This window comes from Megalobrama amblycephala, linkage group LG12, assembly GCF_018812025.1.
Source record: "Megalobrama amblycephala isolate DHTTF-2021 linkage group LG12, ASM1881202v1, whole genome shotgun sequence".
Lineage (NCBI taxonomy): Eukaryota > Metazoa > Chordata > Actinopteri > Cypriniformes > Xenocyprididae > Megalobrama > Megalobrama amblycephala.
This window is the reverse complement of record NC_063055.1, coordinates 25,457,427-25,472,759: the sequence shown is the minus strand read 5'-3', so window position 1 is coordinate 25,472,759 and position 15,333 is coordinate 25,457,427. Positions and strand designations below refer to the sequence as shown.

The window sequence follows — 15,333 nt, the reverse complement described above, 5'->3', positions numbered from 1 at the left end:
ATTAATTGACTGGACTATCAAGCACATTTTTATGATATACGTTTGTAATCGAAGACCCAGGAAGGAGAAATTAGTGCAGTTTTACTGTATTTTGGTTTAATGAAAGCCATGATGTCTTACTACATATACATTTATGTCTGTTAAACAAAAGACTTCCAACTCTGAAAAGGATAATTACATAATTTATTCTCTTCAAAAATCCGGCTGTTGCATACATAAGTTTCAAAAAAAAAAAAAAAAAAAAAAAATGGGATGAAGGTAGCTTTTGAAATTTAGAAAGAAATTCAAATTCAAACAAATGTTGGAAGCATGATCTAAACAGGCAACAATATGCTTGGGGGTAAGGGTGTAAGAATCAACTCAACTGCATCACACTTGGAACCAATAAAAATCACACTTTTTCCAGCAGATGACTTATGTAAAACATGGTTGATTTAGTGGCAGTGAGAGAGGTTTAACAAAACTGTCTACACTAACTCTGTAAACCCACGGTCCAAGAAGTATTTTCAGTTGTTTGCATCATGAGATCATAGGTGCATCAGCATAGTCCATTTATAAAATGCATATAGAAAAACTACAAAGAATTCATTTTTCTTGGCATCTTTCCTTGTTGCAGAGCTGTAAAAAGTTGATGTTTCAGTGATAAAAATTCTCTTTTTCCCAAAAACTCTTGAGGAGGTAAAACAGGTTTCAACAGAAAAGCTGAATACAGCCTTACAAAAGGTTGTTATAAAGATACAATATTTCATGTTTTGTTTAATTGCAGGATTCCTAGCTATCACACACTGTGATGTTAAATAAAAACACCGCATACACACAAGTGCACACACCCGGCCTTTCACACTCACACACAGGCAGACATATAGTCAGTCACGCACACATTGTGTCAAGTCTCTGGCTTGGCAGTATGTCAAAGTATAATTTCAAGTGAGCAGAGGGAATTTTAAGGATGTAGTGTTTCTCTCTCTGTGTTGCCTTCATCCTCACATCACATCAGCACGTTTGTCCCTCACTTTGTTCCTCAGTTTAGTCCGAGCTTTGAACGCAGCAGAGTTAAACAAATGCTGTGAAGAGACAAGCCAAAGTTACATGAATATGTGAGCAAAAACTTAAAATAAAGGGTGCTGCTTTTATTTCATGCAAATTATCTTTGCAGACAGTTCACAAAACTCAACTGAATCTGACTTTACTCTGCAAACTAAGACCTTTTATTAAAGGGTTAGTTCACCCAAAAATGAAAATTCTGTCATTTATTACTCACCCTCATGCCGTTCCACACCCGTAAGACCTTTGTTAATCTTTGGAACACAAATTAAGATATTTTTGTTGAAATCCGATGGCTCAGTGAGGCCTGCATAGCCAGCAATGACATTTCCTCTCTCAAGATCCATTAATGTACTAAAAACATATTTAAATCAGTTCATGTGAGTACAGTGGTTCAATATTAATATTATAAAGCAACGAGAATATTTTTGGTGCGGCAAAAAAAAAAAAACAACCACTTATATAGCGATGACCGATTTCAAAACATTGCTTCAGGAAGCTTCGGAGCGTTATGAATCAGCGTGTTGAATCATGATTCAGATCGCGTATCAAACCGCCAAACTGCTAAAATCACATGACTTTGGCACTCCGAACCACTGATTCGACACACTGATTCATAACACTCCGATGCTTCCTGAAGCAGTGTTTTGAAATCGGCCATCACTAAATAAGTCATTATTTTGTTTTTTTGGTGCACCAAAAATATTCTCGTCGCATTATAATATTAATATTGAACCACTGTACTCGCATGAACTGATTTAAATATGTTTTTAGTACATTAATGGATCTTGAGAGAGGAAATGTCATTGCTGGCTATGCAGGCCTCACTGAGCCATCGGATTTCAACAAAAATATCTTAATTTGTGTTCCGAAGATTAACAAAGGTCTTACGGGTGTGGAACGGCATGAGGCTGAGTAATAAATGACAGAATTTTCATTTTTGGGTGAACTAACTCTTCAAGTCAGTATCACTTTGCGTGCTTTATTACATTAATAAATGAAAATGTGAAAGATTACCCTCTCTGTGCGGGAGATCCTGCTGGCTTTAACAGATGCATCCAGGATGAGAGGAGGTCCAAGTCCAAAAATATCCCTCAACAAAGGATTAAACTACACAAACAGATACAACAATTATTTATAACAAACACTTTATAGCAGTGGTCCTCAACCAGGGGCCCTGGGGCCCACTGGGGAAGCTCAGCAAACGTAACTTTTTCTCCAGTACTACATTGGCTGCGTTCCACTCCAGTTTTAGACACGCACTCGCAAACTTCCCTAAACACTTCCCCTCGGGGGAATCCCTGCTGCCATTTTAAAGTGCGTTCCACTTCATGAAGTGGATGAGGGAAGTTTATATGGACAGACCCTCGCTCTTCATAACTTCATATGTACACTTCAGGCAGCTCCATAACCCACAATGCAACACGATTATGACGTCACCGCATATCGCGTTTAATTTACCCCACCACAAACAACTCTATGATATATTAATTATTTTTTTAAAGATTTAAAACAGACATATATACATATAGAATGCTGTATTAAACAATTTTGTAAGGAGAAAAAATAAATAATAAATCAGCTCCATTGCGAATTCCAAGTGATCAAGGGCTTAGGACGGTCCAGTTCAGCCCATTGCATAGGTTCCACCAGTAGTGGACACTTGTGGAACGTAAGCAATGACATCCATCTGAGTCAACAACACTGAGGGGAAGTTAGCAAGGGAAAGGCATTTTAAAAACAAACTGGAACGCAGCCATAGTGTTACGTATGCCCACACTGAATTGCAATTGGTCCTCCTCACCTGTAGGTGGTGTCTGACTCCAGACTCGAGCACCTCCTTAAAGGCATCATAAATCCTGCGGCGCATCCAGCCATCGATGTAGATGGCCTCAATCCCAAACTGGATCTTCTCCTCTGTGAAATCTTCATTCTGAAAATGGGAGGGAATGATTGGTCTGGTGTATGTAAATTTTAAAACCATAATCATCTATGAAAGTCCTGGATCAACCCGGATAATCAGCACAGTATGCAGTGTTGCTATAAAATATGTAATTAACTGTTATTTAAAGCTAAAAAAGCCTCAGTTGCGGCTCTCCTTTCACCTCAATGTAGTGCAGCACTTCTCTGAAGATTGAGCGCTGTTTCCTGCGGTCATTTTTAGCACGATGTTTGTTTCCATCAGTCGCTAGACTCTTCAGACTGTCACACAATGCATCGCAGTCCTCATACTCGAACTCCTGAGACACAACGCACATTATGCACGCTGCCATCATCCTGACACTCAAACCTATTCAACACTACACAATACACACCTGATCGATGTCACGGCCCAGTTCATACAGCAGAGCGATGGTCTCTCCCACAGCAATCCTGAAGTTCACCTCGCTGCTTTCTAAACACGCATGCAGACGTGGCAAGTGGCTGAAATACAGACAAAGAGAAAGATCATATTACAGACAAATTGGACTATCTGTACTCTATCTGGGTGTTGTCACATGGCTTTTTATTCACCCTGATAAAAGAATTACATAAAAACCTTGGAGACATTATTATAATGTGTTGTGTATTCACCGTGGCTTAGATTTTAGATCTGCTTTGGATTGTGGCTTTGTGACAACAAAACACTATCCCATCTCACTATACTGTTATCCTTTCAGTGACAGAGTAACAGAAGGAGCTCATGGACAGGAAACAAGAGTTATACGAGTTAACCGGAGTATATGTAAAACACTCGCTGGTGTCTGAAAGTGAGTTGATATGAAAAATGTTTTAAATGTTGAGGTTAGCTGGTAGCCTGATATAAAAACTTGGGACATGAGCAGCGATGTTGATCCTCTTCTGTTTCAGATAAACTTTGCTCTTGTTCATGACCACTCCCTCAAGCCCCAGTTGGTCCACCCACTTTGGACCAAGGTATTTGGCGGGCCAAAAACCCCTGGCCGTTGGCCTTTAGTAGGCCCGATCAAGCCCCAGAGTGACATTGCACAGCAAAATCTCCAGACTTAAATCAACTCTGCTCAGAGTACATTTGGTCCCTCTCTAAATAGTGTTAAAATAACACTGAAGCAGAGTTAAACTTAATGAGATAATTAAACAATTAATTAAGTGATGATTGTGCATTAGTGATGAACACCTGCTGTTAACAAGCAGAATCACTGAAGAAAAGAGAAACACAAGAACTACAACTGACTTCAGTCACAGCCTTATTAATTGCTTAATTATCTCATTAACTTTAACTCTGCTTCAGTGTTATTTTAACACTATTTAGAGACGGACCATATGTACTCTAAGCAGAGTTGATTTAACTCTGGGGATTTTACTGTGTGGAAACGTGACTGGCCCTGGCACACACTAGCATGCTCGTTTCTGGCCCGACAGTGGAAACATGGCTAATGTGGTTCAGGATACTGTATATGCTAGGATATACGTTTTTAAAATCAAATATATGTCAATACCATATGACCCTACGAAACAAACCTACAAAATCTAAAAATAAATCATGTATCTTATATTCTTTTACTTAATTAAACAGGTTTGGTCACACATTTAATGAGGAGTTAATACTACTTATCAGCAAAACAAGTTTAAAATACTCAAAATGTGTTTTATTTAATATATACAAATGTATTTACATGGATAGATTCATATGGGTTGGTATATATGTACTGAAAATACATGAACTAATATATGAACACATAAATTAGAGGTCAATCGATAATGGATTTTGCTGACAGAATAATTTTGTCTTCAAAGAAAGGTAATAAACAGACAAAATATATATATATATTCTGTGTGTTAATAATGTTCTCAGACTTTCTTGCGCGTGATGGGGTGGCACAGAGAGAAGCCACAAGAGATTAATTAAATACCAAATACAGTTTATTGTGACAACAAAATACCAATAATAACCAGAAAAATAAGATTTTAAGCATAATGCTGGTCTTTTAATTATAAAAAAGCCTGAAAATACACATGGACTCTTATTTTGAAATGTCTTTGTAGCTGCTTATTCCAGCTTACAGCTGCCTATTCAAAAACGGAGCTAAAATATGCACTCTTACAACCATCTACAACATATTACAATATAAAAGGACCTGCGGGGACCTTGGTTATTGTTTGTTTGTAGAGTTTGTGTATTCTTGCAAGTCAAACTCACTGATTGAGAATGGTGTTGATGCGTGACGCAGGGCAGAGGGTGCAGAGCAAAGCCCAAGCCTGTAGGGCGGCGCTGTGAAGTGCAGGGGTCCCAGTTTTGACAGAGGGCAGAGTGCCATCACCCAGGGGATATGCACCCACAAACACACTCTCCAAATTTCCAAGAGATTTTAGCAGGTCCTTAAAAAACACAAAAGAAAAAAAGACAGCTGATACTTCTACAAACATGCAGATCTATAAATATTCTTATGCATTTTACAAGACTTGATCATACCTCTGCATCTTCTGAGGCAGAAACATAGCAGCACATACCCAGAGCTCGAGCGCACTGATGAAAGGTAAACAATTACATTTTAAAAGTCCATGTAATAGATCTAATAAGAGTTTATGGACATATTTTGAGGCATCACTCACACTCTGTCGCGCTGATAGGCTGGCACAGCTGTCAATCAGGATGGTGCTGAGGATGGGGCGGAGCATCTTAAAGCCCTCCTCACCTTCGACTCCACCCCCGAGCTGCACACACAAGAGAGCGCCCACTGTTGCAGCAGCCGCCTGCTCCTCTCCTCCACCTAGAGGAAAAGAAAAAAGTTTCTTTAGCAGAGATGCCCAAACCAGGGACTGCGGACCAAAGTTGGCCCGAGATGGCCTGTGATTTGGCCCGCTATGTCATATCACGGGGTGGGGGTTGAATAATTTTTTTGTTTCGTTTTTACATTTCAATGCAATAATAAAAGTTATATAATAAAAATATGTGACCCATGCTGTCAAAATGAGTCGGAATGCGCACAGGCTAATTTCCAGCTACAAGAAAAATTTGAAAAATGTCAATTTTGGTTGGTTGGGTCAGTTAAATTTTGGGGTTCTCACAAAAATGAGTTAATTAAGCCCTCGTCTAGCGATTCCAGTGCTCCAAATGGCAATTAAACATCTAAAAGTATCTTTATTTGTACGTTTTCTGAGTACCACCTTTCCTTTGTCCATGAAAAATGCTGTTTTTCTCTGCTCGATTCTGGACAACTGGCGCTTCCTCTCAGCACAAGTTTGGTATCGTTGTAAAACGCATCATTCCAACTTTGTGAATATTCATAGCGAATTCTTGATGGCATGAGTCTGAACCAATGAAATGTGATTTTCAAACTCATGCTGATGTAAACAAAATGATCTTACTCGCGCTGACTGACAGATCCGAAGCGCGTGCACAAAGACGCCGCAATCCCGACATACACATATACACAGAAGTACAGTATTTAAAATCTGTCTTGGCAAGTTTTCACGCAAAGCCAAAGGTTAACTGTTATGTCTTTAGTGAACGTTTGGTTAACGGTTGGGGGAAAACATCTGATGTGTAACATAATATTAGATCTGTGTGCTACAGTAGGTCTTAATATATAGGTTTATAGGTTTTATTAATGTTAATCAAACAACTGTGCAATTGTGGAATAGCTGAATACATATTTCTTCCTATAGACATAACACTATGGCCAAATTTGGTGGAATTACCAAGGATTTTAAGGTATGGTTGCAAGGCGATTTTATTTTGGAACCTTCAGAAAACTAACTCGATTTTCCTTAAAATTGACTTTGCTGACTGTATCGACTTCAAACAGGTGTAGCTCAGTCATTTTTTGTCAGATTCCAACAAATCATATATCATTTTGATTAGAGAATGTGAAAATAACAATATATAATCTTTATATAAAATATTTTATATAATATAATTGGATAAAATGGAACATTTATCTTTTGCCCACTGTCCTCAATCTATTATGATTTTTGGCCCTTCATAGATATTAAAAATACAGTTAGCTTTTGGATGAAGATTGGTAATAACTTTCTAATATCTTTAAAATGTAAGAGCAAGCAGTCTGGTTTAACATTCTTGTTTTATTAGATCAAAACGCATGTTTCGTTTTAATTATGTTTTTAATTATATAAATAGTTCATCTTTTGTGAATAAGTACAAGCACTGTAAAAAGGAAAAATATATAAAAAAATAATGTAATATAAAAAAAATATCCTTACAGTGCTTGTACTTAAATTCTTGTGTGCACATTTTACTAATTCACAAAAGATAAACAACTGTTTATATAAAACAATACATAAAATTAAAATTAATAATCAAAAACAATGAAACATTGTTATACTAAAACATATTAAAGGTGCCCTAGATTATGTTTTTAAAAGATGTAACATAAGTCTAAGGTGTCCCCTGAATGTGTCTGTGAAGTTTCAGCTCAAAATACCCCATATTAATTTTTTTAACTGCCTATTTTGGGGCATCATTATAAACGCACCGATTTTATGCTGCGGCCCCTTTAAATCCCGTGCTTTTACACAGTTTACACAGCTAATATAACCCTCAAAATGGATCTTTACAAAGTGTTCGTCATGCATGCGGCATGCATGCGTCGGATTATGTGAGTACTGTATACTGTATATTGAGTATTGTATATTGTTTACTTCTGATTTTGAATGAGTTTGATAGTGCTCCGTGGCTAACGGGTAATGCTACTCTGTTGGAGAGATTTATAAAGAATGAAGTTGTGTTTGTGCATTATACAGACTGCAAGTGTTTAAAAATGAAAATAGCGACGGCTCTCTTGTCTCCGTGAATACAGTAATAACCGATGGTAACTTTAACCACATTTAACAGTACATTAACAACTTGCTAACGAAACATTTAGAAAGTTTACAAACATCACTAAAAATATCATGTTATCATGGATCATGTCAGTTATTATTGCTCCATCTGCCATTTTTCGCTATTGTCCTTGCTTGCTTACCTAGTCTGATGATTTTGGTTGTGCACATCCAGACGTTAATACTGGCTGCCCTTGTCTAATGCCTTTTATAATGTTGGAAACGTGGGCTGGCATATGCAAATATTGGGGGCGTACACCCCGACTGTTACGTAACAGTCAGTGTTATGTTGAGATTCGCCTGTTCTTCGGAGGTCTTTTAAACAAATGAGATTTATATAAGAAGGAGGAAACAATGGAGTTTGAGACTCACTGTATGTCATTTCCATGTACTGAACTCTTGTTATTCAACTATGCCAAGATAAATTCAATTTTTCATTCGAGGGCACCTTTAAAGCAAACCCTAAAAACATACAGACACACAAAACTGAGTCCTAATTCCAACCTTTCCTCAAGCTCCTCTCCAGACAGTCACTGATGGTGAAACGTCTCTCTAACAGGAATTCGTACAGGACTCTGGAGGAAAAGGCCAAGCGCAGACTTTCTAATGCAGCCAGACGGGTCTTAGCACTGAGAAACATAAAACAACAGCGTGAAACAGCAGCAGAGCTTATATGCTTTTCAGTAACTGTGTGATTTCAAAACATATTGGTACCTTTTGTCCATCAGATTGTCGATGCATTGCCTCAGTTTGTCTTCTGTTTCTTCCTGAGCAGTTTGTTCATCTACCACCTCACCTGTACAGCACAGAGAGTCAGTGTGTGGATGTTCTTTTTTTGTAACTGCATGCTAGTGGCAATACATAATTGTGATAAAGTTTGCGCCTGTACCTGTGCTCTCCTCTATGACAGATGCGCTCTCACTGGCGCTGCTGTAGTGACTGAGAACATCAGAAGCTAAATCATCATCACTCACACCAGACTCGCCTCTCACCCCATTCTTCCCTGAAAGAGAGAGAAAGCGACAAGATGAAGAGATGCACATTCAACATTAGTTTAGTGGTTTAAATAAATAAAAGAGGGAAAACAGAAGGGAATGATCGTAGGTTAGGAGAATGGATGTGTCAAGGTGATGGATGCGTGTTTCAGCTGTGATGTACCTAAACCAACCCTCTGCTTGTACAAAGCCAGATGATTCACTTCAGTTCTCAGATAAAACAAACACGCATGTAGGACTGCAAAACCGGTGCATGGCTTTGGCTTTTATAATCTAGAGTGTCCCGTTGACTTTAAATTGAACTTTTGACAAAGTGCGAACAGTGTGACTATATAGGAAACAAAAAGAAAAGCCCACCTTTATCATTCTCACATATAAACTCAGCAACCCCACATCCAAGAAACAGAAGTGTCAATCACAGAAATGATGATTTGTAAATGGTATGTTTAAAAATGAACTAAAGTGGAGTGAAAAAATGCATGCATCAATAATACAGGCAGACAGAGATTAAAACATATCCCCAGGGACTCCATCCTCTTTAAATCAATGACTGTCTCTCTGCACTGATCCACTCTGGATCAAGAATCTACTGAATCAGGCTAATCTCTGAAAGGCAGGTACATGCAGTTCATAGTCAAAAGAAAGATTCAATCAAACCACTTGAAACTATTATTTATCTGGATTTTAACCTGCTTTACTAGATATTGTCTTAAGTGATATGGTTAGTTTGATTTAATCATGATTTATCTTGATTAGTCTGATATCCTTGGGAGTATTTTAGTGAAGATATTACTCATTTAATTTGGTCTGCTTAATGTACATAAAACAACTGTTTGAAAGTTTGGGGTTGCTAAGATTTTCCTAATGTTTTTAAGAAGTCTCTTATTCTCACAGTCTGGCCACAATAAAAGAAATAGCTCATCAATATCAATATGACACCTCAATAGACTTTGAAATGGTAGTGTATTAACTGCTGTACTAATACATGCATCAGCATAACAAGACACCAGAACAGCAGGAATGAGATGGGAAGCAGCAGTGCATTCAGCATAGGATGGATGCCATGTGGAGGAGGAGGGTAGAATGGTTGGGAATTTATGGAAAACACATCTGAGACCATCCACAATAGCCTCAGACTTTGCAAGTCAAAATGTGGATAGAAAAAGTTATTCCAAATATTTTGACTTGAGTTCCAGAACTTTCCAGAAGCTTCATGTAGTGGAGCTGAAGCTGCAACAGACTAGAACCAGGGGTCTGTGTAGCCCAGGAGGTCCTTTGGTATTTAAATTCCACCACTGAAAAAGTGCAAATGACTACTTTTGTTAATTATCCCAGTTTCTTTATGACTGCCTGAAGAGCAGATGAAACTCGTGAAGGATTAGCTGTCTTATTAGAGAAGAAGCTAATTGGTGAGTTAATAAGCCTCTGAAAATTATAAATGATTTCCAATAAAATAGTAGTTAAAAGAGCAGATTTCTTGCTTGGTACCAATAAAAAAAAAAAAAGTAGTTGACCTTTACTGATGTGGTTGTACAACGGACCAAAAAAAAAAGTTGGGTAACACTGGTCTATAGGTCTGCTTTCACAAGAAAGCAGAAGAGATAGATGCTTGTGGGGAATTTTGGTTCTCAAGTCATCAAAGGCATTAAAGATATGAGAGGTGATGTCAACAAATGCACATGAATGGATATTCACATGCTGCTCACAAAATATTAATGGGGTGAGAGGCATGAGGTCACAATCAAGATCAGGTCACGCTACCTGGACGTGACAGGGCAGTTTTTGACAACTGCAGCTGAAGCACTTCCTGTCGAAGTGAGCCTGCTCACAGTGAACAGGAGGAAGAGACAGATTAAACCACACACAGATCTTATCTGAGATCAGTTTGACATTACAACTTTAACTGTAGGACAAGGTCAGCTGATAACTATTGCAGTATGCAATAGTGTGCCCACTTTACTGAGCAATAGTGAAATGACTTCCCAAATCTTTCAAAATTACAACCCTGCTAAAAAAAAAAACACCTAAAATGGTGTGCTGGTCTCCCATCTGATCATACATAGTCATACATACTCTGGTTAGCTGGTTTTAGGTCATTTTTCAGCTGATCAGGTTGAAAATTCACCTCGTCCACCAGCTATCTACAAACAATAATCTTAAAGGTGCTACAGAGGATGTTTTGTTTTATACATTTTTGCAATATTACTTGAAACTGTCTTTACTAACTGATAAAAGACTATTTATTAGGTGTAGGGCTGGACAATAATTCAATATCAATATATATAGTGATAGAATTTTTTTCGATAACGGTGATATGATTTTTAAACATTTCCGGTATTTCGATACATTACAGCATCACTGACTTGAGGCGCAGCCGTTAGAAAGAGCAGAACGCGATTGGCTATTTGCGTGATGACGTACACCACAGAGACATTAAGCACCAGCCAGTGCTCAACAGTTGTACGCTAAGATCAAACGCGAACGCGGCAAGTTTTACAAAATGAGTACACCTGATGCAAATGCGACGGAACAAGCTTCCACAACTTGATGAAAATATGTGTGCATAACTACACCGTGTTGGTTAATGTTTGGTGCAGGAGAATGTGTGAAATAAAAACTTTAAACACGGATACTTTGTTCTGTATGCGTCACGTGGCTAGTGTTATTAAACTCTGCGCTGAAAACGAGCATATGCGCGCTCCGCCTGTATATCATAAAAACAATCGTATTTTTCATGCGTTCGTATTCAAACTCCAGTTCTGACCGCATCGCGAGCAAAATACAAACAACACACGTGCTGTGCTGAGGTAAACAGCCTACGGCTTGCGTATTTGAATGCAGCTAGAGCAGGCAGAGGTGAATGAACAGCACTTTTGTGACATTTAAAGGTGCTAAAGAGGATCTTTTCGTCGACTGAGAAACCAAAGACTGTTACTGAGTTTTTGAAATGAGCGCATGCATAAGAACAACCCCCCTCCTTTCGAGGGAACGCCTCCAAAAACTCGTGCACGAGTATTGGAACACGAGTGTTTACCACCGGCATTCGCTGTGTCGTGTTAGTGGATTCATTATGTCGGACTCACCGCAGGTAACTCATAATCTGCAGTTGTTAGTCCCGTCTCCGGACAAAAACATTGCAAGCGGCTCCTGTAGAGTGTGGAAAGTTACTGGAGCGTGCAGCCGTGCACATCTCTTACAAGGAACGTCATGGCAGTGATTGACAAGCCAGAGGGCCAATCAGCGCACGTCTCTCACAAGGAACGTCACGGCAGTGATTGACAAGCCAGAGGGCCAATCGTTTATGCGATGATCGCGTAAACGATTGGCTGATGTTTTTAAGGCCCTACCTTGTGCACAGATGATGTATATTAATATTATTCCTTTCAGTGCACCTAATAAATAGTCTTTTATCAGTTAGTAAAGACAGTTTCAAGTAATATTGCAAAAATGTATAAAACAAAACATCCTCTTTAGCACCTTTAAATTATCCGCTGTAATGCGATCTCCTGCAAACATATTTTCCATTTGTGCTGGTAGATTACAGCAAAACAATCCACTTCCGAGAGAAGTGATGCTTCCTCATGCATAATACTGCAATTATAATCTTATGCATACTACAGCGCAGTGATTGGATTAAATGAGCTTTATATCATGAATATATATGTCGAGATTCGCTCGAAACGGTCTACGTCAGCATGTTTGACCATGCCCATACTTGGGCCGAAAGTACACGATTACGTCAGATTTTGTGACGTTGCTCCTACTCAGCTTTTCAAACAGGAAGACAGAAATCGCTATGAAAAATGCAAAAATAACCATTTTTCACTTATGAATAACATTGAGTACCTTTAGTGTTTTCAACGATGTGCAGCCTATACATATCTGTTTACATCTAAAAAAAAGTGTTTTGGGGTTTCATGACCCTTTAAGAATAATAAAATCAGCCTACGTTATAGTTTAATGTTAAAGATATTAATATTACTAAAGTGAGTGAGTCTTATGTTTATTTTTATGTTTGTATGAAGGCTAAATACAAATAAAAGCTGAACAAATTTATTTGTACTGTTTTTATTTCTAAAATATTATATAGTTTTATAGGAAGAGATTTCATAGATTTGGGAAATTCATTTTTTAGACATTTGTAGGTACAAACATCCGTTGTGGCCTTTCTTGGCAGTTTTTCTGAGGCTATTATATAGTTCATATCGATATCGGAATTATATCGTATCGACCGAAATTAAGAATTATATCGTGATATAAATTTTGGCCATATCGTCCAGCCCTACTCTGAAAGGAATATTATTAATATACATCATCTGTGCATGAGGTAAGGCCTTTAAAAACATCAGCCATGATCGCGTAAACGATTGGCCCTCTGGCTTGTCAATCACTGCCATGATGTTCCTTGTGCGAGACTTGCGAGACGTGCGCGGCTGCGCGCTCCAGTAACTTCCCACACTACAGGCGCCACATGCAATGTTTTTGTCAGGAGACAGGAGTAACAACTGCAGATTATGAGTTACCTGCGGTGAGTCCGACATAATGAATCCACTAACACGACACAGAGAATGCCGGTGGTAAACACTCGTGTTCCAATACTCGTGCCTTCCCTCGAAATGAACTGTGAAGGGTGAAGGAGGGAGGGTTGTTCTTACGCATGCGCTCATTTCAAAAACTCACTAACAGTCTTTGGTTTCTCAGTCGACGAAAAGATCCTCTGTAACACCTTTAAAACAGAAAAGACCAGCAAACCATTGTAGATTGCTTAACCTGTTTGTGTGTGTGTGTGTGTGGTGTTGTTTGGTTGTTTGTAGCAGGACAATCACACAGAAATTCAATCAGATGATTTGACACCATTCAAACAAAACTATTCAGCACTCGCCGTAGTCAATTCTGTCACAAGAGAGACCAGTTTTTGCCATGCCTGCATTTACCGGGTGACGCCACGCGAGTATCATCAAACCCTGGATCTGGTTTGACTGGCGGTACACACGCACGCGTCGTGCTGCTGGCGGTGCACGTGACGCTGCTCTGCACGCGAACTTAACAAAAACTTCTTTTTTTTTTTTTTTTAACGAAAAAAAAAAACCTGTTGTTTGAGACGAATGGATGAATGTTTAATGAAAAGCGGTCTGTAATACAGCTCGCGTGAGTGGTCCTGTAAGGCCCGGTGTTCGCGGCTCCGTGACACTTGGGCTAAATATACACGAGCTGGCATGAGCTTCACCTGTCATGCTGCAGACTGAATAACCCTGACAGTCAATCACTTTGCTTCTATCCTTGATGCTTAGGTAAAGGGCAAACAGTCTTTGTTAAATAATTAGCTTATTATTATTATTAGTTAATAATTATATTTATTCGTTTTTGTTTATTAATTCAAGTTGAGAAGCAATGAAGCTAAACTGCTGTAAATGGTCGCAGCCACATCAGCAAGACTAAATCAAATGTGAATGAATATGCCTCATCATTTCAACATTTTGGCTACAAATCTGAGAGGAAAGACAAACAAAAACTCCAGACTAGTTTCCAGCTGGCCATTTTGTCACCCAAACAAGCATGGCTTGTACATCTCACCCTATTTTACATATAGATTGCTTATTGATATTTTGCTGTGTGATTGTATTTATACTGCCTATGACAGCAGGAGGTGTTAAACTCACCCTTACTCGAACTGTTCCCACTGCGTTTTCCCTTTTTGCTTCGTGGCATGCTGACAGTCGCTCCAAACACCAAAGCAGAAAGGAAACAGATTATAAAGAATAACACACTGTAGACAGTGATCTGTTTATAAACAATCCCAGCCGAGAAATCCTTTCCAGAGTATCAAAATACTGTGATCTGTGTAGTTTGGCCCCACGTTTCAGGCAACACAATGCAAGGTGCGCCGCGCACCGAAATCAAAATACTTATAATTCTATCTTAGTTTTAGTATTTATTATCTATGGTTGTCCCCGGGTAACCGATATCTAATGCCAGGTTGTGATGGTAAATGTTTTTGGAAATGTTTGGGACGGAGTATCGTGCACGTTGCTGCTTCAGATTCCACCATCTTCCCATCGGTAACGGCTCGAACACCCGGCACGCTCCTCCTCTACGGCTCACACCGCAACAGGGCATTGTGGGTAATGTAGTTCGTTGTAGGAATTCCAACTGGCGGCCTCTGCCAGAGAGGTAAACTTGAGAACTACAATTCCAACAATGATCAGCTATTCAGAAATGTTTGGATTGCACAGTCTGCAGAAAAGTTACAGCTTTATAAACTTTTTTTCTGCTTGAAAACAATTAAGACGCTAATCAGAACTGTCAGTATACACTGACTTTTATGGTTTTATGACGCTAGTAGTTTTCATAGAATGAGACGGTGGTACACGTGGCCGTCAGATTTAACAGCACCGACCACAAAACCCTTTACTCTTTAACAAGTTAATTATTCACAATATCAATACCCGCTTTTTCTGTTTATTAATTAACTAAACAAATCAACTAATATTAC

General features: G+C 38.7%; 1 protein-coding gene across 2 annotated transcripts; it reads right to left on the bottom strand.

Moving 5' to 3' along the window:
- Positions 1–74: 74 nt before the first annotated feature.
- Positions 75–14,930, bottom strand: ifrd2 (interferon-related developmental regulator 2). 2 transcript variants are annotated; one of them, XM_048210005.1, is made up of 13 exons: positions 14,501–14,930; positions 10,602–10,661; positions 8,735–8,848; positions 8,560–8,641; positions 8,350–8,474; positions 5,617–5,774; positions 5,477–5,530; positions 5,204–5,382; positions 3,360–3,468; positions 3,150–3,284; positions 2,849–2,977; positions 2,062–2,154; positions 75–1,064 (listed from the first exon to the last, which is right to left on the bottom strand). In XM_048210005.1, the coding sequence occupies exons 1-13, from the start codon at positions 14,547–14,549 to the stop codon at positions 984–986; spliced, it is 1,368 nt and encodes a 455-aa protein (XP_048065962.1). In that variant the 5' UTR covers positions 14,550–14,930; the 3' UTR covers positions 75–983. The 2 variants fall into 2 exon arrangements, with proteins under 2 accessions (XP_048065962.1, XP_048065964.1); XM_048210007.1 differs by lacking the exon at positions 10,602–10,661 and having other exon boundaries at positions 14,501–14,929.
- Between the last annotated feature and the right edge of the window lie 403 nt (positions 14,931–15,333).

What these genes read in the sequence shown, in the direction of transcription:
- ifrd2 (XM_048210005.1), bottom strand. Translation starts at nt 14,549, where the DNA reads ATGCCACGAAGCAAAAAGGGAAAACGCAGTGGGAACAGTTCGAGTAAG. An exon ending in AACTGCCCTGTCACGTCCAG is followed by an intron (nt 8,849 to 10,601) that starts GTAGCGTGACCT and finishes TCTCTCTTTCAG; the next exon opens with GGAAGAATGGGGTGAGAGGC. An exon ending in CTGCCTCAGAAGATGCAGAG is followed by an intron (nt 5,383 to 5,476) that starts GTATGATCAAGT and finishes GTGTTTTTTAAG; the next exon opens with GACCTGCTAAAATCTCTTGG.